This window comes from Nelumbo lutea, chromosome 4 (assembly GCF_056320005.1).
Source record: "Nelumbo lutea isolate HS-2025 chromosome 4, American lotus-T2T, whole genome shotgun sequence".
Classification (NCBI taxonomy): Eukaryota; Viridiplantae; Streptophyta; class Magnoliopsida; order Proteales; family Nelumbonaceae; genus Nelumbo; species Nelumbo lutea.
Genome location: NC_142687.1, coordinates 19,567,532 through 19,590,207, shown reverse-complemented (window position 1 = coordinate 19,590,207; position 22,676 = coordinate 19,567,532). Strand labels below are relative to the sequence as shown.

Sequence of the window (22,676 nt, the reverse complement as noted above, 5' to 3'; positions counted from 1 at the left end):
GTGCATTCCATTACGCATGGAGTTCGACGCTCAAAGATCTCCAACATCTCAAACATCTCCAACATTTCTGCGCATGGAGTTCGGCGCTCAAAGATCTCTGCACATGGTTCTAAGGCTCTCCAGTCTTTGCGCATTCGACCAGTTAGTATATACTCCTCAACAAAACTCTATTGTTGAGAGAAAACACTATCACATTTTGAATGTTGCCAGAGCCCTCAAGTTCCAATCAGAACTTCCCCTTCCCTTTTGGTCTGACTGTATTTCTCAAGCAGTCTATCTAATAAATAGAACTCCTTCCCCAATCATTTCAAACAAAACTCCATTTCAACTTCTTTACCATATTGCTCCTTCATTTGATTATTTGAAAGTTTTTGGATACCTTTGCTTTGCCTATATGCTTGATACTAGAGTTGATCATTGTGTATTTCTTAGCTATCCTTCTGCAACTAAAGGTTTTCATCTGTATATTTTCAGAACTAAGGAGGTCATTGTCTCAAGAGATGTTCATTTCCATGAATACTCATTCCCTTTTTACTCTAATCCCCTTTTAACATATAGTTCAGATTTTATTATACCAACAGAATATAAAGTTCCTTTAGTAGAACCCTCTCCACATTCCTTTACACCTTCACCTACTAATTTTCCTTTCCTTAATCCGTCACCACCTCTTACCATTTCAGATAATATCACCATTGATTCATCCCCTTCTACTAACATTTTGCCAAATGCCATACAAAGTACACATCTTGAAACTCAACCTAAAAGATCATCCAGACCTCATATACTTTTGTCATATCTTGACCAATATCACTGTCAAATACCAAATCTTAAAGCCAATTCTATTTTCAAAACCACCAACCCTCACCTCATATCCTCTACCTATTCCATTCACAAATTATCTTCTTCTCATAGGATCTTTGCTATTAAAATCTCCCAAACCAAGGATCCTAGAACTTACAATGAGGCTATAAAATCGCAATGCTGGAAGGATGCAATGGCACTTGAAATCAAAGCATTAGAACAAAATAATACTTGGGTTTTAACCGACTTACCTACAAGAAAACGTCCTATAGGCCGCAAATGGGTTTTCAAAACCAAGTATCATGCCGATGGCAACATTGAAAGGTATAAGGCCAGATTAGTTGCCAAGGGTTATACTCAACAAAATGGCATTGATTATCTTGATACTTTTTCTCCAATTGCAAAAATAACAACTATTAAAACTTTACTTGTCATTGCAGCTATTAAAAATTGGCATCTGCATCAACTGGATATTAACAATGCCTTTTTACATGGTGACTTACATGAAGAAGTTTATATGACCCTTCCCCTAGGTTTTGAAACATCTGATCATTCTAAAGTGTGCAGATTAACTAAGTCCCTCTATGTTCTCAAGCAGGCAAGTAGACAATGGAATAAAAAACTCACTGATGCCTTGTTGTCTCAAGGATTCACTCAGGCAGTTTCTGATACTTTTCTGTTCACAAAAAAAACCGGTTCTCATTTTTTATCCTTGTTAACTTATGTTGATGATATCATTTTGGCAAGTGATAACATTGATTTGATAAATAAAGTCAAAGAATTCTTACACGATACTTTTAAAATCAAAGACCTCGACCAACTCAAATTCTTTCATAGCTTAAAAGTTGCCAGATCCACGACTGGCATCAATCTCAGCCAAATGAAGTATGTGATTGATCTCTTGGAGGAAACAAGTTTCATAAACAGCAAGCCAGTATCTACTCCTATGATTACCTCTCAAAAACTTAATAAGATACTGGTACCCCTTTACCAGATGTCACCTCCTATAGAAAATTGGTTGGAAAATTAATTTATTTATGCAATACGAGGCCAGACATTTGTTTTGCTGTCCAACATCTTTCTCAATTTTTGGACTGCCCTACAGATCTTCATATGCAAGCTACGCATAGAATTCTTCGATACTTAAAAGCTAGTCCTGGCCAATGAGTGCTCTTCTTTGCTTCATCATCTCTATAGTTGAAAGCCATCTCAGATTCAGATTGGGCTTCATGCCCTGATACCAGGAGATCTATCACCGGCCACTGTGTTTTTTTTGGAGATAGTCTAATATCTTGGAAATCGAAGAAGCAACAAACTGTTTCCAAATCTTCCTCTAAAACCGAGTATCGTGCATTTGCTGCTGTTACATGTGAAGTTCAGTGGCTTACTTATTTATTGAAAGACTCGCAGATTCCTCAAGTTGCCCTTGCTCTTGTATTCTGTGACAATCGATCAACTCTTCACATTGCTCGTAATCCAGTTTTTCATGAGCATACAAAACATATTGACACAGATTGCCACATTGTACGGGAAAAGTTGCAAGTTGGTCTGATTCACCTAATGCCAATAGCTTCTAAAGATCAATTAGTTGACTATTTCACTAAACCCTTGCCACCTCACTCATTTAATAGTTCAATCTGCAAGCTAGGCATTCAAAATTTGTAGGATCCAACTTGTGGGGGGCTATTGGAAACTAAACCAGCACCTCACAAAGTTAGTCACGATTAGCCAAGATTGGCTAACCAAGATTAGTTATAAGTTAGTTATAAGTTTGTTACCATTTTCTTTTTTTCTTTCTTCCTCCCTTTTGATGTATATAAACCCCTTATGTATTACTCTTCAAATTAACAAAAAGCATTATCTCTCTCTACAAATTCCAATATGCTGTTGGACCAACAACTCAACACAACAATCTGAGAAAGAGTCGTGATCCATCCCCTCTGTACGCACTGCAAGGTTGCTAGCAAACCAAACAGCCTTCGCAAAATGACATTTGAGTAGTACATGGGCAACCGATTCAATCCTCCTCTCCACAGCGGAGGCACAGAAAAGAAATCCTCATCCCTTTCTTGGCCAATAGCTGGTGAACTGCAAGAGCATTGGAGATAGCTCGCCACAAAAAAAAAAAAAAAATTTAATTTTTTGGGGGGATTTAGAATTCCAAACCTTCTTCCATTCTCCAGGCGGCATCTGAGGATACTTATCATTCCTATTAGAGGATTCAGCATGAGATGGCCTTTGAGAGGATAACTTTGCAACATAATAGCCACTTTTGACAGAATATTCCCCATCCTTGGAAAATTTCCATGTCAATCTGTCCTCTGATTCATGCAAGCCAATAGGAATCTTCTTTATAACAACAACTTCCTCCGGAGAGAAGAGACGGCGAAGGGCTGTGATATTCCACCTTTGCGGGTTTAGGAGAATCAAGTCAGAGACTTTATTAACAGAAAGCAATTCCGTTTCCAGGTTTTTAAAACCATGCTTTGAATCGCAAGAAGCCTTTGTTAGAGATGCTGCCAAGAGAAATAGCCTCTAGAGAGACAGAGAGATAATTTGTTCAGTTGAAAAAACCTAGACTGGGGTCCCGAGTTATTTACCTTCAATCAATTTTGAGCCGGTTTGTGGATTCATAGGTTTTGGTTTGTTCATTTCAATCGGCTAATTATATTGGATCATAAATGTGGACTTGTCCAACCCAATACAACACTTTGGACCATCCAACCAATTTAGATTTGATTTGGATGAAGTCAATTCAAATCCGGTTCATTGACGCCGTTTCTTTTAGGTCCGGCCCTATTGATCCATAACCAAAGTCCTATCCCAATTGTACAAGTGGCATGATGCTAGAATGACCAACAAAGCCTGCCCTTCAGAGCGCGGTAAATGAACTGAGCAGTCTGAACTAGTTCGACTGTAGTCAAGCAATTTGGCTCATTTTGCTAAATAAGACTGAGCCCATTCCACTTAAAACTTGTATCATATATGTTATAAACGTAATATCGAATAATTATTAATTAAAATCTTTTTTTTTCTATTACAAAATATTATGGGTCCTCAATTCTGGGCTCTATTGGGTTTTGAACGAAGTAACATTGATAAATACGGTTAATCCCAAGAACAATTGACTTTAGAAAATGGTTGGTAAAATAGGATTTTTGACACGACTGATCCCATGTAAAAAAATAAATTGATTAGACCGAGTTGTATGGTGAGCCTACTCGATCCTTTAATAAAATTATCCAAATTTGTGAGAAAACAAAAATACAGCACTTTGGGTCCATTTGGTTAGTGGGAATAAGGGTTTCGAATCTGAACCATTCTGATTCCAACCATTGGTTTGGTTGGATAGAATTGGAATCTTATTCTCATTTCTGGTGGAATGATATTTTTTTTCATTTGAGAGAATGACCATTTCCTCTCCCTCCTTTGGGAATGAGAATCCATTCTTATTGATTCTAATTCTAATTCCGATTTCCATCTGAACCAAACAGGGAGGGGGAATGGATCATTTCAATAGATTTCAAGTACGATCTAATCTATGAATCAAACAGACCCTTAGGCCATGTTCTTTTTTTGGAAACACATTTACTGGGTAAGTGCATTTACCCATGTAAATGAAGTTTCTTATTTTCCCATGTTCTTTTGCAACACCCACTTTCCTGGGTAAATTGCCATTTTTTTCATCTCTTTCCAATTTTACCCTTTGGACATGGATTTGAAAACCATGTCACAAAGTCTTAAGCTCCCCTAAAGTTTTTGGAAATAAACCATGCTGCCTCTTCTTTTAAACCCAATTTGAGCCTAATTCAAGTTTTTTCCTCTGGAACGATAGAAGAAAACACCATCTGCCATTATTAAGACTATTGTCATAATTTCTAGTTTTCTTCCTTCGTCGTCTTCCCTTCTCTTTCTCAATCCTAGCTGTGAGATTACCAATTTGCGGTGATTCCACCAAATTAGAGCTCTCAACTAATGCTGCAGACTTCGACACTGAAGATGATGATAATAAGAGTGCTTCTTTTTGAGGTTCTGACACATTGATAGTCCTTTCTTGGTTACCCTGCTTCAGTTTTGTATGTGAAGCAATTAGTCCCTGTTCTGCACTTGGAGAATCAGAATATCTACCAATAAACGCCATATCTGTGGTTTCATTACCTGCTGGTATGTCCTTGACCTTGTCCATGATCAGACAGCTTTGGGTGTCAATTTTTACAAATCTAACACATATTATCGTCCATCAGTCCACATCTTAAGTCTAGTAAATACAGAAAAACTTTGCTTGAGATGCTCCACAGCCTTGTTTTCTTACTCTCTTGCAATGTATTTATTCTTTCTCTCAGGTTGACATTTTTGATTGCTGAGATTTGCTTGCTGATCGTCAACTATCAAGCGAACTCATACAACCCAGCTTTTCTAATCAAATATTCTTGAGGTCCTGAGGTCGTCAAGCTAGGCTTAACCACCTTCTCTATCTCTGGCCAGAAATCTGTACATTCTACCATTGACCTCTATAGTACTACAACCAGCAACTTTACTAATCCCTGCTTCTTTCGTCATTCTTCTCCAGTTATCTGCTTCTTCCTATCTATCATTCTAATGGTGCGCAATCCGGTCACTCCTACCTGGCACTTATGTGGCTTTTGGAAGATACCTGAGATGGAGAAGAAGAAGAAGAATCCCCGGGGGCTTACCTGGCGGGAACACTCCGATGCTTAAGTTAGTCTTCTGTAGGAGAAGCAAGGAGAAGGTGAAGGCTAAGAGTGCAGATAGCGCGAGTGTAGAAGATGATAATGATCATACCTGTCCTCCTTGATACTAAGCTCCTTATAGCAGAAATCCGTTGCCTCTGGCCCTTTGGCTTCTGACGAGGCGGGTATAACTGCCACAATCATCTTGCCGCAGTCGTTACTGGCAGGGCTGAGGTGGCACGCACGGGGCCGTCACCGCAGGGTACGTGCCTGTCGGGTGTAAGGCACCCTCTAAAGGTGATGGGCGCGACGTTGTTTGACGAGGGACATGGCTGTTGTCCCCAGATTTGTCGGGTATGATGGTCGGGCAGGAGATCCTCCTACGACATGCCGAGCTATCTTGTAAGCGACGAGCTGCCTGTGGCAGTCTAACCCGAGCTGTTTAGCCCGAGCTGTCTAGCCCGAGCTATATAGTCTGAGGTGTCTTCACCTCGGGATATCTATAAGCGAATCGATGTATTCTTGTCTGAGAGTGGCCTGAGGTCCACTGGGAAGAGCTCAGATATTAGGAGGGGTCAGGGGGCTTCGAGCTCGGAGGTGACTTGGAGTACCTTAGCCCCGGGGAGGAGGTGCGGGCTAAGCGGCTCCCGGCGAGTGGTCTATCCCGCCGATTTGCCGGATTGAACTCGGCGTGACTTTCCCACCGAGTTGCGGCTGTGCTTGTTGTGCCGTCACGTTGAGTCACCGCTTGAGCAAGGCCACGCCCACGTGTACCCGTGCTACGAGGTCAGGCCAAATCGTCCTCCATCACATTCAATGCAAACATGTTAGATGGCACCATGTACTCTCCACCGCTCAGACAACTGGCCTTGTCGATGATATGCTTGAAAGAATGGTAGGATCCATCGTATGGACGCCATAAAGATTGCGGAATGGGTGAGTGAATTTAAAAAATTTTCTTACCTTCTTTCAACTGGGAATCGTATTCCCTAAATTTAGAATACAATATTCAAGGATTCTACTTGAACCATAATCGAACCAGATCTGAACCAAAGACAATGGAGGAATTATACCTAATCCAGAGAAGCAGTATCTCCCAAAGTTGGTATTCACGCCCAAAGAGGACACCAAGATCCACTCCTGCTGAAGATGACACAGCTGTATGTGGAACAAAACCAGCAGAATGCGTCCTACACACTGAATCTTTCGCAATAATCCACTGGAAACTCTGAGCACCAAATCTTTTCAGTCTTTTCTGCAATACTGATGTCAAGAACCAATTTCTTGATTTCTTTCTTCTTCAAAGATTGAATCTTGTAAGAAAGAATGGTGGTGGCTGGAGGAGAACTCCTAAAGTGAAGATGGCTGAAATTGCTTATCTTCTCTCTGGAGTGAGTATGAGATCCAATCTCAATTCGCAGGATGTTCTCTTGCACACACACCCTATGTTAGAATTATGATTATGATCTCTTAGGGTTTCTCCTCTTTTCTTCTTGATTAAGAAAACCTCCTAAGGAGGAGTTATCCCAATTCAAATCAGTATTTGGATAGGAGATGCTCTTAATCCTATCTGTAGATTAAGTTAGCTTACTCTTGATCTTATCAGGAGGTTACCAGATTCAAATATGATTTGAATTTGGTCTCCTAGAGTGGATAAGGTTAAAGGCCAAATCCTTTTGCTAACTTTAATATCAGATTCTCCCCATAAATGGATGATCATATCAGCCTAGTTCGAAATGGGCTTTTGGCCCATTAAGTGTTCAGTGCTTAACTAGTTTCCAATTTGCTGCCCAGTTGGGCTTCTTTGTATGGCGTGGGACCTAAGCATTGATCTACACACCAACCACATGGGTTCGGCCCAGCCTTTATTACAAGGCCTAGCCGAATTCACTGAGAAGCCCAATGAACCCCTTGAGTCCATCATATGGACCCTATGGGCCCAACACTTACATTAAGTGGTCCCTGGGCCAAGCTATCTTATAAAAACTCAGGGACTGTGGGCAGGTGCAAGATTAGCCAATCAGGTATTATCCTAAATGGCCTTACACTTAACCTCTCAGCCCTTAATGATCAAGCATTGCCCGACAAGAGAGGACCTCTCCCTCGACTGCAAGGAACAGTATTGCACTCTCTAGTCACATGGATCCCGGGAATTAAAACCATTTGCAAACATTTTGAAACCATATGTATATATATATATATCATATATAAATTTTGCAAAACAAAATTCCAACGATTGAAATCAGCTGCCGGCAGTTTGGTTTCCATCAGAGAGAGTGCATTCCCGATCATTACCTTTGTCCGACAAAGGGGCCGATTCTGTCATCATGATCACCCACTCAGATGAATTCTCAGATTGCCCCAACATGCCCAGGTTTTGACCCCCACTAAGGATCTCACTAATTGGCATATCAAAGACAGCCCGGTCTGACACCTAGTGAAGTGTCATAATCAAGTCTAGGGGTCAGGTGTAACTTTCCAGTTTTGCCCATCTGTCTCTAAGGTCTAGGGCAATACTGAAAATCTGGTCTGGTTCAAGGATTCGAGTAATCCCATATTGCATGTGCCTTGGGTCTTACCCTGGTGGCCGAGACAGGCTATCCCAACACTTGGCAGCGCACCGGTATCAACCTTGGCAGGATAAATCTCCCCAGACTTATCCAATGACTATGAACATTTAAAACTAACACAAGTCTTAATAAGTGTCCAGTTTTAGGGTCTTACACAGAATTATACCAAACAACATGAATCAAACATGCACTTTATTTATTTACACTAAATATCAAAAGTACATCAAATCTGATTGAAGCTAAGGGCATACAAAACTGTCCAACAATGCTTTGATACAATTTCTGCTAATTCAGCATCCCTATGAACCAGACAAAAAGCAAATGGTGTAGAACGACAATTTAAAACTATAAAAAGGATGACATTTTTCTTCACTTAAATGGTGCTCATTTTAAGGAAAAACCAAGCACTAAAACCTAATTGATCAACCAAAAGCCACTACAAGAGGAAGGAAGATGGAAAATTAAAGGCAATGAAAATATGTGATTTTTGTTTTCTTCTCTTGTTTACATGCTTGAGCAGTGTTTTAGAAACTGGATAAATGCAACCAAACTCACATGGTGAGGCCAAGATTGGATTGGTCAAACATATTTGCATTACAATTGTAATATGGTTGCAATTAAAAGTTTGTAAAATATGACAATATAAAGAAAAAAATGCAGCAATGAACTAGAAGGAAAAATAGGAATTAATACTAATAATAAGAATCATTTGGGTTCATTGTCAATTCTATATATATTGGATAGAAACTCCTACTATGCAGTTTGCACTCATCAAAAGCAACTATTATATGGTTAAATATAATGGTTAGTTGTGGAAATTAATTCTCTCTTTATTGCAGATCAAGCTCAGTTTAGTGTACTTGGGTTTGATTTTCACGCCCTCTATTTTTACTATAAAATTTTCATGCTAAGAATTTAATTACTAGGACGGTTGGTTCATGTCCTATCAAAAGTTACAATTCTCTTAAAAGTAATGGTTCAGAATGGACCCATCAAACATTCAACAAAAACCTAGTTGAAACCGGTCCAACCCATGGTCTATCCTAGTATTTAAAGACATTTAAGACACACCCACACCCATTTGCTTCATTTTCCATCCCATGGTCTATCCTAGTGTTAAAAGACATTTTAACTAAGACACACCCACACCCATTTGCTTCATTAAAACTGTATCAAAGCATCCCCACGAACCATGAACTGTATCAAAGCATCCCATTCCAATCTGAATGGGATGTTCCCACCTCATCCCTTAATATAGTGCCCCAAAGGATAAATAGCCATTTTTCATCTAGCTAATTATCATTTGGCAGTTTCCTTCTACCATACAGTTAAAATTCAAAGAGTAACTCAACTACTTATCCAGACAAGCACCAATGAGCAATTCAACCTAAGACCCCAGAGAAGAAGAGGCATCTGAACTCCATTGAAACTACCATCTCCAATCAAGGTGGAAGGAACAAGGATGATCTCTACTTCCTACATGTGAAAGCACCTCAGACATTGGAGGGACCTGGATTCCTCAATCAAGCAACCATCAAAATCATGATTGATTTCCCTGACAAATGAAGTGTTTGCTCCTGCACCAGAACCTGCTGATGGACTAAAGTGGAGGATGACCATTGGCAATGAGTTAATTGCTTTTAATGAGTTGAAACCTTCCAAAACACCATTATTTGCAAAAAGGAAGAAAGCTTCCTTGGGCAGAGATCATCCTGCAGAGATCCTCTTTGCAGGTGGTAATGACTCTCCTAAAGTTTAAACTAAATTCCCATTTCTCACATAGACACATAACAAGAATCTCCAAAATATGGAATAGTAATTGACTGGGAAACATATATCTTTTACAAGCTATTTGGATTATGGGAAAAAGAATTTCTGTAACTATACTAGGAAAATCTTTTTAATTAAAGGTTGATATTCTTGCCTCACTGGTTTTGCAAAAACCAATCAATTTTCAGTGCATTGATCTCGGATTTGGGAGCTTCAATACAAGTTTATATTTCATAAAATACAACTTCAAATGATAACAGCAAAACTAATAGAAGGATAACAGCAACCTACTAATTCACCTAGGGATAAGACTACCCAGCAAAGGCTGCCTTGTTTCAGCTCCCTACTTTTCTTGCTACAGATACTACAGATGGACATGAATAAACTTGACATGATAAAATGAGATAAGAATGGAATGCCCTGTGAAGACACATGATCTTTTCCCAAAGTGTTGGCCTTATAAAGTTGAATCTGTGTAAATCTGGTTATATTTAAACTAGTAGCTTTGTCATGTGAAACTATCAAAGGAATAGCATCTAGACCTAGGGTATTTTTCAAGTAGTCCACTTAACCATACAAGGGATTGGAGAACCACCAGAATGCAATCGTGGCAGATATCCACAACATCCATTCGCAAAATCTGCACTTATGTTATGCAGTACAGTTTTCAAGAGATTTTTGCAAGTCAAATAACATTTGGTCTAATCACAGGGTTTCAAATTGTACTAGAAACCTGGTACAAACCTGCCAGGATTCTTCTCCCTTGAAGGTATATATGTGGTGTGCTTCCTTCACATCTGGTAAAGATGTCTTGTTCTCCCCTTGACAATGAAAATAAACTGTTGGTTTGGCATCTAACCATTCATGCGCTTGAAAATTTTGAATGGACTTGAGCGTAACAGTTCCAGATGAAAAGGCTCCTGCAAAGAAACACACCACCATTCAAGTCTTTAGAAAAGACAATAAATCCACTGTTTATCCATAGAGCATTTGAGTACAGAGTAGACTACCTCATATGGTCATACCACATACAGAGCCAATAAAATCAGCAACACCATTTAATTTCAGCCACAAACAACTGTAAATTTATCTTCATGTTTAGTTTATTCAGGAGACTAACAACTTGGGCACTAGCATGAAGTTGATAAGAGCTAACTTTTGAATTTGTAATCCTATGGAGATGTAGCATGAGGAACACACATAAGAAAATCTATGAAGGAATATAGATTGGCAGCAATAAGGTGGAGGGCTGAGAGCACATCATTTCAAACAATAAAATTAATTAAAAAAAGACAAGTTAATTAGATCACACTGTCAATACAATAAAGAAACTGGAATATTATAACAGGATTGCAACCTTTGGTGTTTAATCTATTATTCTTATTTTGATGCAAACAGATAAATCACATATGTACAGCTTTGGTGTGCTACATGGCAAGCCATTAAAGAATGGGAACTTGTCAGTTTGACATGTTTGCCACAAGATGTGTAAGTGCTATTTCCAATTCTATTTCTTTAATGTTTTAGTTCATCATACATGCAATCAGACTTCATGTGAGACTAGAATATTGCAAGATTAAACACAAAAGATGCCAATATCAATATTAATGGTGTTCATGGTTCAGTTTGGGGAAGATTTCAGACCAAACCAGTAAATTATCAAACAATATTCCATGAGTTCTTGTAAAATTGTCTCATGTTTTTTGAGGATGTAAATTCTGAGTGTTAATGCCATCAACATGGGTTTTGAAAATGACCTTATTATCTTCTCAAAACATGGTAATCAGCAGGCCAACTTTTTTATTTAAATTCTTACTGTTATTTTTTTTTTATCAGTAGTATTCTTACTGTTATTTCTTCCACCATAGTTCACCAAGCCAACTTTGATGCATAAAGGCTTGGATGAGGTTAGGCATATCTCAGTTCCCTAACTCCCCATGGTGACAGGGGAGCAGCTCCTAATTCTTAGAGCATTACCTGTAAGACCACCATGGGTTTCTAGCGCAGGATCAAAGTGTGGCTTTGAGATAGAGGAGAATTTAGGAGGGCATGTGTGGCTTTGATATTTAGCCAAATGCACTCAAATCTATTCAAGAAGAAGCTAATTTCTCCATTTCTGGCTTCTTAGGGATAACAGGTATTTCTTTGAACTTGTAATACAACTGCTGCCAAGAGGCTTACAAGATGTTTATGTAGTTTCCGAAGAGAAAACATTGAAAAATTTCACCTACGTCTCCACTCTAATTGGACTGCAACTTGGGTGCAGAAAACCAAATCCTGGTTTGGCTTGGTTTTCTTGGATGCAAAAAACCAAAACCAAACTAGAGTTTACTACCAAAGTACCAGTTTATTGGCATTAAATGTCTCTGAATTTGGAAAATCTGTGTGTTGATGCAGCCATGTACTTGCAGCCTATGCATTATCAGTGCAAAACTTGAGAGAAAGTGGTTATGATTTATGCCAATGAATCAAATAGCATGCGAATTTCCATCAGTGAACTCAGTTCAATCCAGATAGTAGGTTGGCCTATCTAAGCCAATTTTATCAATCAATTCTTTCATTAAAAAAAAAAAGATATTTATTTTTTCAGCCTAATCAAAACCCATTAGAAGATATTGAATACTGAATGAAGCCGCCATCAGAATTGGATGCAACATTAATGAAATAGAAAACAAGACAATGTCATCTGGAAATTCAAAATTAATCAACTACTTACAGTGATTCACTGAGTAGATCTTCTACAACAAGAATTATTTCTGTTCCGGTTCTGAAAAGTCTAGGTATCGCAGTTGATTAAAAAACCAAAGTACTAGATCCAAGAAATCTGGAAAAAAATCAAAATAAAAAGGAAATCAATGAAATAATAAGAAAAGAGAAACAATAAGATGGGAAGCAACATTCTTTGAATAAGATGAAAAAAATAAGCAACAATCAATGCATTACAGAGGAACGGTGGATCAACGGCAAGTGAAATAGCGATACCCGGGTAAATCAAACTTACCCAAGTCTCGCAAGGTATCATTTACCCGGCGAAGTGATACCCGGGTAAATCAAACTTACCATGGGTTCCATAAAATTTTGAAATCCCAACACAGGTAAATTGGTCAATGGGATTCAACTTTCCCCCTTCACTTCACAGAAAACGAACATGGCCTTAATCTTTTTCCACATCCTAAAACTCAAATCATTAACAAATCGGGGATAACTAACATTACTTGGCCAAACTCAATCTGAATGTGACCGAGTCTTGGTAAATAAAGAGATTGAGGAATCATAGATTCATGCATGAATGATTTTCATATTAACAATTTTAGAACAAAATTATTATACGACCAATGCAAATATATTTATATCTATATAAATGTATTAAGCTGAGATGTATAATTAAGACGGCCTCTGAGAGAAATAGAATATAACACTATTTTTTTGCCTTTTTTTTCATAGAATTTATAAGAATGTCACTCTCTATCAACTCTCTCTCTCTCTTTTTTTTTTAATTATAATAATACCACTCTCTCCTACCAATTCTCTCTCTCTCTCTTGTTTTTTTTTTCTTTCAAATTACAAGAATGCCACCTTTTTTCCTACCAATTCTCTCTCTCTCTCTCTCTTTTACAAATTACAAGAATGCCATCTCTCTCTCTCACTCTCTCTCCTTTTAAATTATAAGAATGCCACTCTCTCTCCAACTAAGGGAGACCTCAGCTCGACATCTCGGCTGCTAGGGACCTGCAATCAAAAGTAGTTGAGTTCGAGCCGAGCCAAGCTCGAACTTTTGAGCTCAAGCTTAAGTCTCTAATTCGAATCGAGCTCGAGCTAGACGACACCTCGACCACTAAGGGAGACCTCGGTTCAATACCTTGTCAATTGAGGGAGACCTTAGCTCGACACTTCGCCTGATAGGGAAACCACAGCTTGACACTTCAACAGTTGAGGGAGACCTCGGTTTGGCACATCGACAATTGAGGGAGACCTCGGCTCGTCACCTTGATTGTTTGAGGGACCTACAATCAAAGGTAGCCGAGCTCAAACTTTTGAGCTTTTGACTCGAAACGAGCTCGAACTCAAGTCTCTAATTCGAATCGAGCTCGAACTTGATAGTTTATGAGCAAGCCCCTGCAACCCAGGGCCCCCTCCACTAGTAAATATATTAAGCTGAAATGTATACTTAAGAAGGCATGAGGATGAGAGAAATGGAATCTAACAGTATTTTTTGTCTTTTTCATAGAAATTACAAGAATGCCAATCTCTACCAACTCTCTCTTTCTCTTTTTCTTACAAATTACAAGAGTTCCATCTCTCACTCTCTCTCCTTATAAATTACAAGAATGCCACTCTCTCCAACTAAGGGAGACCTCAGCTCGACATCTCGACTACTAGGGAACCTGCAATCAAAGGTAGTCGAGTTCGAATCGAGTTGAGCTCGAACTTCTGAACTTCGGCTTGGCACCTTGGTTATTGAGGGAGATCTCAGCTCAACACCTCGCATGCTAGGGAAACCTCAACTCGACACTTCAGCAACTAAGGGAGACCTCGATTTGGCACCTCGGCAATTGAGAGAGACCTTAGCTCGGCACCTCAGTTGCTTGAGAGACTTGCAATCAAGGTAGCCGAGCTTGAACTTCCAAGCTTTTGACTCGAGCCGAGCTTGAGCTTGAGCTCAAGTCTCTAATTCGAATCGAGCTCGAGCCTGATAGTTTATGAGCGAGCCCTGCAACACAGGGCCCCCTCTGCTAGTAAATATATTAAGCTGAAATGTGTACGTAAGAAGGCTTGAGGATGAGGCAAATGGAATCTAACAGTGTTTTATGCCTATTTTTCATAGAAAATACAAGAATGCCACTCTCTACCAACTCTCTCTCTTTTGCTTTTTTTTTCCTTTCAAATTACAAGAATGCCACTCTCTCCTATCAACTCTCTCTCTCTCTCTCTTGCTTTTTTTCTTTCAAATTACAAGAATGCCACTCTCTCCCCTACCAACTTTCTCTTTTTCTTTCAAATTACAAGAATGCCACTCTCTTTCCAACTAAGGGAGACTTTAACTTGGCATCTCGGCTACTAGGGGACCTACAATCAAAGGTAGTCGAGTTCGAGTCGAGCAGAGCTTGAACTTTTGAGCTCAAGCTCAAGTCTCTAATTCGAATTGAGCTTGAGCTAGACGACACCTCGACCACTGAGGGAGACCTCAGCTTGGCACCTCGGTCACTGAGGGAGATCTTGACTCAGCACCTCGACAACTGAGGGAAACCTCAGCTCGGCACCTTGTCAACTAAGGGAGACCTTAGCTCGACACCTTGCCTACTAGGAAAACCTCAGCTCAACACTTCAACAGCTGAGGGAGACATTGATTTGACACCTCAGTAATTGAGGGAGACCTCGGCTCGGCACCTCAGTTGCTTGAGAGACTTGCAATCAAAGGTAGCCGAGTTTGAACTTCTGAGCTTTTGACTCAAGCTGAGCTCGAGCTCGAGCTCAAGTCTCTAATTCGAATCGAACTTGAGATAGACGACACTTTGACTACTGAGGGAGATCTCGGTTCAGCACCTTGATAAGTGAGAGAGATCTCAGCTCGACATCTTGTCAACTAAGGGAGGCCCTAGCTTGACACCTTGTCTACTAGGGAAACCTCAGCTCAACACTTCAACAGTTGAGGGAGACCTCAAATTGGCACATCGGCAATTTAGGGAGACTTTTGTTGCTTGAGAGACCTCCTACAATCAAAGGTAGCCGAGCTTGAACTTCTGAACTTTTGACTTGAGCCGAGCTCGAGCTCGAGCTCAAGTCTCTAATTTGAATCAAGTTTGAGCCTGATAGTTTATGAGCGGGCCCCTGCAACACAAGGCTCCCTCTGCTAGTATATAACTAAAGAGATATACAACACATGAATAAAACATGATCAGATTAGCTGAATGCATTGACTGTTTAACAGGGTGTGAAATCAGTGATAACACTTCACATCAGTCATAAAATACATGGGTGCAAAGTGAAGGATTGAATGATTGTGAGTGGGTGTTATCATAGGTTTGGGGTGGGGCACCCTCTCCCCCTTCCTGCCCAGTAACCAAAACCTCCTATCCTACCCCATCCTTAGTGGTGGGGTGGGGCACTCCTCCTCTGTCATGGATGGGGAATCTTCAAATTGTCCCTGCTCTAAGGTAATTAGCTAAAAATACATCCAATTTAAAGGGTACTTTAGAAATAGAATTTTGAGAATTTGGAGGTATTTTAGAAATGTGATTATGGAATCTTAAAATTTGGGAAAAATTAAAGAGTATTTATTTTAAGAATTAATATTAAACATAGGAATATTTTAATAATTTATCACCGTCTTTGGAGAATTATAAGAAGACCCCATTTCCACCCTATCCTGATTCATCACAAAAATATTTTCTCCAACCTGACTCATTTGAGGTAGAATGGAGATCCAGTTTGATGGAGAGAATTACCATCCCTTTGGCAAAGGCAAATCTATATCAAACCCAATCCTTGATGTCTCTACAAAATGGGCCGAGAATAACTGAGATTTTTTTGAAAAAAAAAAACATTTTACAAATGGGGCCATAGTGACAACAAAATAAAAAGAAAAAGAAAAATGGCAAGTGAAAGAGAAATTAAGGGGAGTTGAGATTCTTTAAGGAATCAAAAGCCAGCTCATGGATGTGTCTGAACATATAACAAGTTGCAGTGGTGGGCCTGGTGGCTGTAGCTCACTAGGTCTTGGTCAAGACTCAAGAGACAAAGCAACAAGTGCTCGAGCAGGGCTGTTAATGGACCTGATTTGAATAGTCAACTTCTATTAAGCACTTATTTTTCTTCTTTAAATAAGAGGTTGTGAAGGATCAGAAATAAGTAATCAAATTGATGAATTCAATAATCTGATATTGACTAACAGTATATATATATATATATATATACTCTTGTCCGAGGGCACATGTGGGACCCTCCTAACTTACCATGTCACCATGCAAGTGGTGTATATAATACTGATCCATAACCGGATGGATTCTAACTTCTACGGTTTCTACCTAATGATATCCATACATCATTTTCAAAGCTTTAAAAGAGTTTTACTATAATAAACAAAACAGGTTTTGGCCCAGATGTTCTTCAAGTTGGGGTCCACTGATTGGTGGATCCCACTCATCCTAGTTATGGGGCCCCAGATCCAATCTTCTGGTACCGTTGTGTAATATATTGATTTATATATTTTAATTGTAAAAAGGACAAAAATTTTCAGAAAAATAGAAAAGTCTTTTAACCTCAACCCATGGGGGCTAAATAAATGAATTCCGGATCTCAAGCCCACAAGAATTTTGCTCATATCTACCCACAAAACACCATCTCCGTGCATTAGGAACATTTTCAGTTTTTCGATGCATAATATGATTGCGATGTCATGTGGGTAGACGTGGGGAGAGTTATTAATGGGCTGAAGATCCAGATTCAAATAAATGACCTAATTAATAGCTTTGACACCTCTCTTCACAAATAGTTGAACACTTGTACCAAAGAAGTTGGAAGGAAATCCAACTTCATTCGGTTTTTCTTCGCCACCACATGTTCTTTGTGAAGTCTCCATCAGAGACGAATTGCGACACCAATAAAAACCAAAAAGAAGAAAGGGAAATAAGACCACCTCAACTCAATTCCAGCTCTTCACCATTTGAAGGAGAGAGAGAGAGAGGTATCATGAGTCATTAGGGAGCACTCGACTAGAGCCTAAGATCAAAGACAAGAACAGGTTGGAGGAGAAGCAGGAAACAGATCTTCTCACGTGCACACCCAGCGACCCATTCGTCTTGTCCCATGTAAGGAAATACTCTTCTTCTTCTTCTTCTTCTTCTTCTGAGTTCGTGTATGTATTTTCCTCGTTCCTCTCTTTCTTTCCTTCTCCTTTTCTGATCACAATGATGGGTTGTCCTTAGTTGGGTGTTAATCCAACCTTTTGAGTTCCTCTCCTTTGATGTTCTTTTGTGAATATTCCTCCCATCCATATTTCAGCTACCTGAACTTAAAGCAGACTTGCTTCTGAGTTAAAAGCGAAAAGTTGAAATCTTCCTCGAAGAACGTTTCTTCTTGGCATTTTGTTTTTTTTTTTTTTTCTTTTTTGTTTTTTTTTTCTGAGGAATAGAGAGCATTAATTTCCTTTCTGTTTACACCGACCCACTGAACCGGAATTTAACTTTTGTCTACTTGCACTCCTTTAATTTCTATTGTATTGATTTTTCTATGTATGTATCATCCTCCTCGTTCTCTTCTCTGTCAACTGCCCACTTTCTTTTCTTCATCTATCTTCTGAGTAGACTGACTTGACTTGGGAAAGAATATCTTTTTCTTCTCCCTTAGCCTCTCTTTGCTTTTCGATTCTATCTTAATTTTTTACTTTTTTTTTTCTTCTCGCCATAATGGAATACCTAACTCTTTAAGTTGACAAATCAAATAAACCCTAAATTTAATACCCTCTAGCTAGTTTATATATCATTTATTCGATCAGTTCCGATCTACACTACACATTCCTGCTCTTATAACAAGATACATTTATGTTTATGATACACAGATACAGTCTTGATCTGAACCATATCACAGAGTGCGGCCATTACTGACCTATATATATATATATTATTTGAAATTCAGGTCAACTGATCACTATGAATTCGCAGAGCTGACATGGGAGAACGGTCAGCTGGTCGTGCATGGATTGGGTGATCTTGTTCCTACTGCTCCGACGAAGCCCACATCGGCTGAGGCGGCGGGCGACACACTGGAGTCCATAGTCGGTCAGGCCACAAGCCACAAACAAAACCCATCTGATCACAATCAGTGCAATCGGATTTGGAGTGATGCCAAGCATGTTACCCAATCTTCTGGTAATTTTGGCAAAGTCCAGAGGGGGATGGAGTCGATGCAGAAGCGATCGTCCCTGCAGTCGAAGTCTGGCCGATGTGGAAGACATGACAAGAGTAGATGCAGATTTCCAGCGGAGACTGCTGACCGTAGTGCATGTGCTAGTGTTAGTGCCATTGCAACGCTTTGCCGGGAGAGTGATACGACTATGATGACATGGGCGTCCTTTGAATCCCCTTCAAGCATGAAAACCAAAACCATCGATGAGGGCTCAGCTAGCCCTGGGGGACTACTGGTAAATAGATTTCACCTCATTACATTACTAGTACTATGGTCAAATGGAATGTAGAAGTGTTTAATCTGGTTTATTATTATATATACTGGTTTGCTTTTTATTTCAGTTCGAGAAATGACTAAAGATTATACCAACTGATCTGATTTTTTTTTCAAATTAATCATATTTTCATGGTTAATTAGCATTCCTCAAGTCTGAATTTCGAAATCAGAATGTTGTATACGGTTGTTTTCATTCCATTGGTTGTAATTAACTTTCACAGAAGAGCAAACGGGAGGCCAAAGTGGAAACGGATTGTTCCCTCTCGACAAAGAAACGAGATGCTACAGTTCATAATCAGTCTGAAAGGGTAACATTTTGCGTAAAACTTTAGCTTAAAATCAGTAGTATTGAAGAGATGCCGATAGTAATAATAATAATAATAATAATAATAATAATAATAATAATAATAAAAGGATTTAACTTTTCTTCTGATAGTGATCGTATATCAAATGTTTAATTTGGGTTACACAGAGACGGAGAGATAGAATCAATCAGAAAATGAAAGCTTTGCAAAAGCTGGTACCAAATTCAAGTAAGGTAAGAAACAAAAGGATTTAAGTTTTCTTCTGTCCACACGTATAATTGTAAATGCCAAAATTATTGTTAATTCTATGCTCTTATGCCATTCTGGGTATTTTATTTTTAACAGGTTGTACAGTTTTTTATGGGTTTCAAAATCCATATAAAATTGAACTAATTGAATTCATTGCCTTCAATATCCTAATTTTCCACTTTCTGATGCTGCTTGTTTGATTCAATTTTCAGACTGATAAGGCTTCAGTGCTTGACGAAGTAATTGAGTATATGAAGCAACTCCAAGCACAAATTCAGATAATGAGTGTTGCAAACATAAACATGCCTCAGATGATGATGTCCATGGGGATGCATCATCATCATCATCTCCAGATGTCTCTCTTAGCTCGGATGGGCATGGGGATGGGGCTTGGAATGAGAATGGGATCTGCTCTGCAGGACATGAACAACATCGCCCACACCAGCGCTGCTCAACCAGTCATCCCTCCGCTGCTTCATCCTGCCGCCATAGCTGCAGCAGCTAGCTCCAAATTTGTTCCTCCTCTACTGCCTACACATGTGACTACACCTACAACCATGGATCCATGTGCTACTAACCCTTCATTTCCTATGCATGATCCTTATCATGCTCTTCTAGTTCAAGTAAGTCTCTACTTTGGCCAAGGTTGGGAGTGCTTATTTGAAAAATAAGTGCTTATTGATAAGCACTTACAAACATTTGGTGAAAAAGCACTTATTTTAAACAAGGGTAGTATAGGTATTTAAAAAAGACATGATGGGCCAAGATGGCCCACAAAGGAAATAAACACTTAAAAATAAGCCCAAAATCTGGGCTTCTCAAATAAGTGCTTATTTTTAAGCACTCCCAAACTTAGCCTTAATGTCTGATACAAATCCTCACTTGTTTTTGAACAACTTCTATGATCTATCTACTTTCTTACTTTCTTGTTTGTGTCCTTTTCAGTCTATGAACATGGATCTCTACAACAAGATGGCAGCACTGCTTGGACAACAGGCCAACCAATCAAAACAGGCAACCAGCAAGCCCTCATAGGCGTACAACTGCTGCATTATGTCTTATCTCTTGTGAAGTACTACTATAAGAACTGAGAAACACATAATTGTGTAAAAATAAATGCGCCTATTGTTGATAAGACCAAGGACTAGCTATAAGTGGTTTCTTGCTACTTCCCAAGGCAATATTTTCAACATATTATAACCATTCTATCATGAGATGGTCTCTAATTAACTCTATGCGTTTAAAGTCAAAGCAAAAAAAAAAAATCTTAGTCCTATTCGTTTTTCGGTAAGTTATTTACCCGGGTAAATGCAATTAACTGGGTAAGTTTTTCCTGGAAGACACTTACCTGGTTAAGTGCATTTATCCATGTTCTTTTATTTCTCAAGTAAATAATGTAATGGCCATTTTAGTCATAAAAATCCATTATTAAAAGGGGCATTTTTGTCCCATTCAAGTGTTAGCAACTTTCCTCTTAGCTGGGAAAGTTATTTACCCACTTAGGAGATGGATACTCAGAAAAATAAACTTTCCCTGATCCTCACATTAATCTGAAAAATGAACATGGTATTTTTGGTTAATGGGAACAAAAATTCCATTGATCAACTTTCCCCCCTCTCAAAATCCAAATAAAGAAAGCCCCCTTAATTATATAGTTCCTTGTTTGCTATAAAATTAAGCTTTGCTTTCCTTTCACTTAGTTTTTGGAACGAAAGATGAGGAAATAATAGCTAAAATATTTCAATGTCCATGCAATATTTTACATTGAGGTAAAAATGTGTAGCTAGCCAAACACTAACAGAGAAAGAATGTAAGGAATGATAAACCCCTTCTTTCCATAAAGAGGGCTAGAAAAAGAATTTCTTGGCCAGTTACACGACACAGGGAGGGGGACTAATCAATAGAAAGTTAATTAGGTAGTACATGCTTTAATTTGCTAGTGTCCACTAGTCAATGGCAGTGATCGATATCATTGAAATGTAAGTCATATATATGCGACTATACAAAGGCAAAGCAAAGAATAGTGCTTCATATTGTCCCAGCTCTCATTTAATTCCCAGCCTTTAAATGAGTTCCTCTAGAGCATTCAAATGAGTGGTAGTAGTATTATTTTCTCCATGTGTAAAGCTATGTAGGGGACCTGATGATGGAGATAACATCTCCTAGTTTGTGATTCTTGTTACCCCACATTTTCCTCTTACAAGGATCTACATCTGGCTCAATCCACAAGATTTGATATATATCAGGCTACATTTGAGGCATAGACATAAAGGAAATATATTCTTCAATCAGTTATAGACCATAACAATGGTCTATAATGGAACAGTTCATTGTAATGGACCTGTAGCTGTAGGGGGCAAGATCTGTGACCATTTGGTGCATGGCTCTCATTTCACAAACTCAAAAAGTTTTCAATTTGATATATGGGTTTCATTTGATGCATGCATGTTTATGTAAAAATGTGCACAAACTAAAAAATTTTCATTAGGAATACTATATAAAAATTTAAACATGCACCCCCTTAATAATTGATGAATATTGAAAAATGAAATTAAGTTGAGTGGATGAGTGAGGAAGGACCATTAATTTGCTTCTCATTCAATGAAATGAGATTCTTTTGATTTGTCATAGTCAATCAATTTAGACGGATGAACTGTCCTAGCTTCATAACTAAAGGAAGACTTTAATGGGTCAATGTGAAGACAGTCTGATTTGTGTTCTCTCCACCAAGTTATGGGGTTCAGAAAAATCTATGGCATCTTCTTCTTTTTCAACCACACTTTCAGTATGCAAGCAGCCGGTGTAGATCAATTCATTGATCTGTAAGTGAGCCTGAAGATGCTTTTTTGGACCTTGTTGTGTTGGTATCGACAACACTCGCAAGCTTTTAGCAAGCTTGGGAAGAAATCTGCGTGTAAAGAAGCTAGTCCTGGACCACTGTGATACAATAATATATTATTACCTCTTGAAATAAGAACCACAAGCAGAAAGAGAAAGAGAGAAATTAATTAATGCCTAATATGTGTAAATGAAGGTTAATGCTTTAACCAAAGTTATCAAACCCAAACTTGCTTGGTTGTTTCAATTTGGAACATCAAATTACAATTACT

The 22,676-nt window shown here is 38.8% G+C and overlaps 1 protein-coding gene and 1 long non-coding RNA gene across 6 annotated transcripts; one reads left to right on the top strand and one right to left on the bottom strand.

Moving 5' to 3' along the window:
- Positions 1–2,615: 2,615 nt before the first annotated feature.
- On the bottom strand, positions 2,616–13,062 carry LOC148854406 (uncharacterized). 3 transcript variants are annotated; one of them, XR_016112750.1, is made up of 5 exons: positions 12,893–13,062; positions 12,549–12,656; positions 10,577–10,752; positions 2,968–3,208; positions 2,616–2,889 (listed from the first exon to the last, which is right to left on the bottom strand). It is a non-coding gene; the product is annotated as an uncharacterized LOC148854406 (long non-coding RNA). The 3 variants fall into 3 exon arrangements; XR_016112752.1 differs by having other exon boundaries at positions 12,834–13,059; XR_016112751.1 differs by lacking the exon at positions 12,893–13,062 and adding an exon at positions 12,776–12,870.
- Positions 13,063–17,461: 4,399 nt separating this feature from the next.
- LOC148854405 (transcription factor UNE10-like) lies at positions 17,462–20,840 on the top strand. Of its 3 annotated transcripts, none has more exons than XM_088941037.1 (6): positions 17,462–17,640; positions 18,467–18,971; positions 19,234–19,320; positions 19,485–19,550; positions 19,779–20,189; positions 20,512–20,840. In XM_088941037.1, coding segments are annotated over exons 1-6 (1,161 nt in total). In that variant the 5' UTR covers positions 17,462–17,638; the 3' UTR covers positions 20,602–20,840. The 3 variants fall into 3 exon arrangements, with proteins under 3 accessions (XP_088797163.1, XP_088797165.1, XP_088797164.1); XM_088941039.1 differs by having other exon boundaries at positions 17,480–17,640; positions 18,493–18,971; XM_088941038.1 differs by lacking the exons at positions 19,234–19,320; positions 19,485–19,550 and having other exon boundaries at positions 17,480–17,640.
- Positions 20,841–22,676: the final 1,836 nt, after the last annotated feature.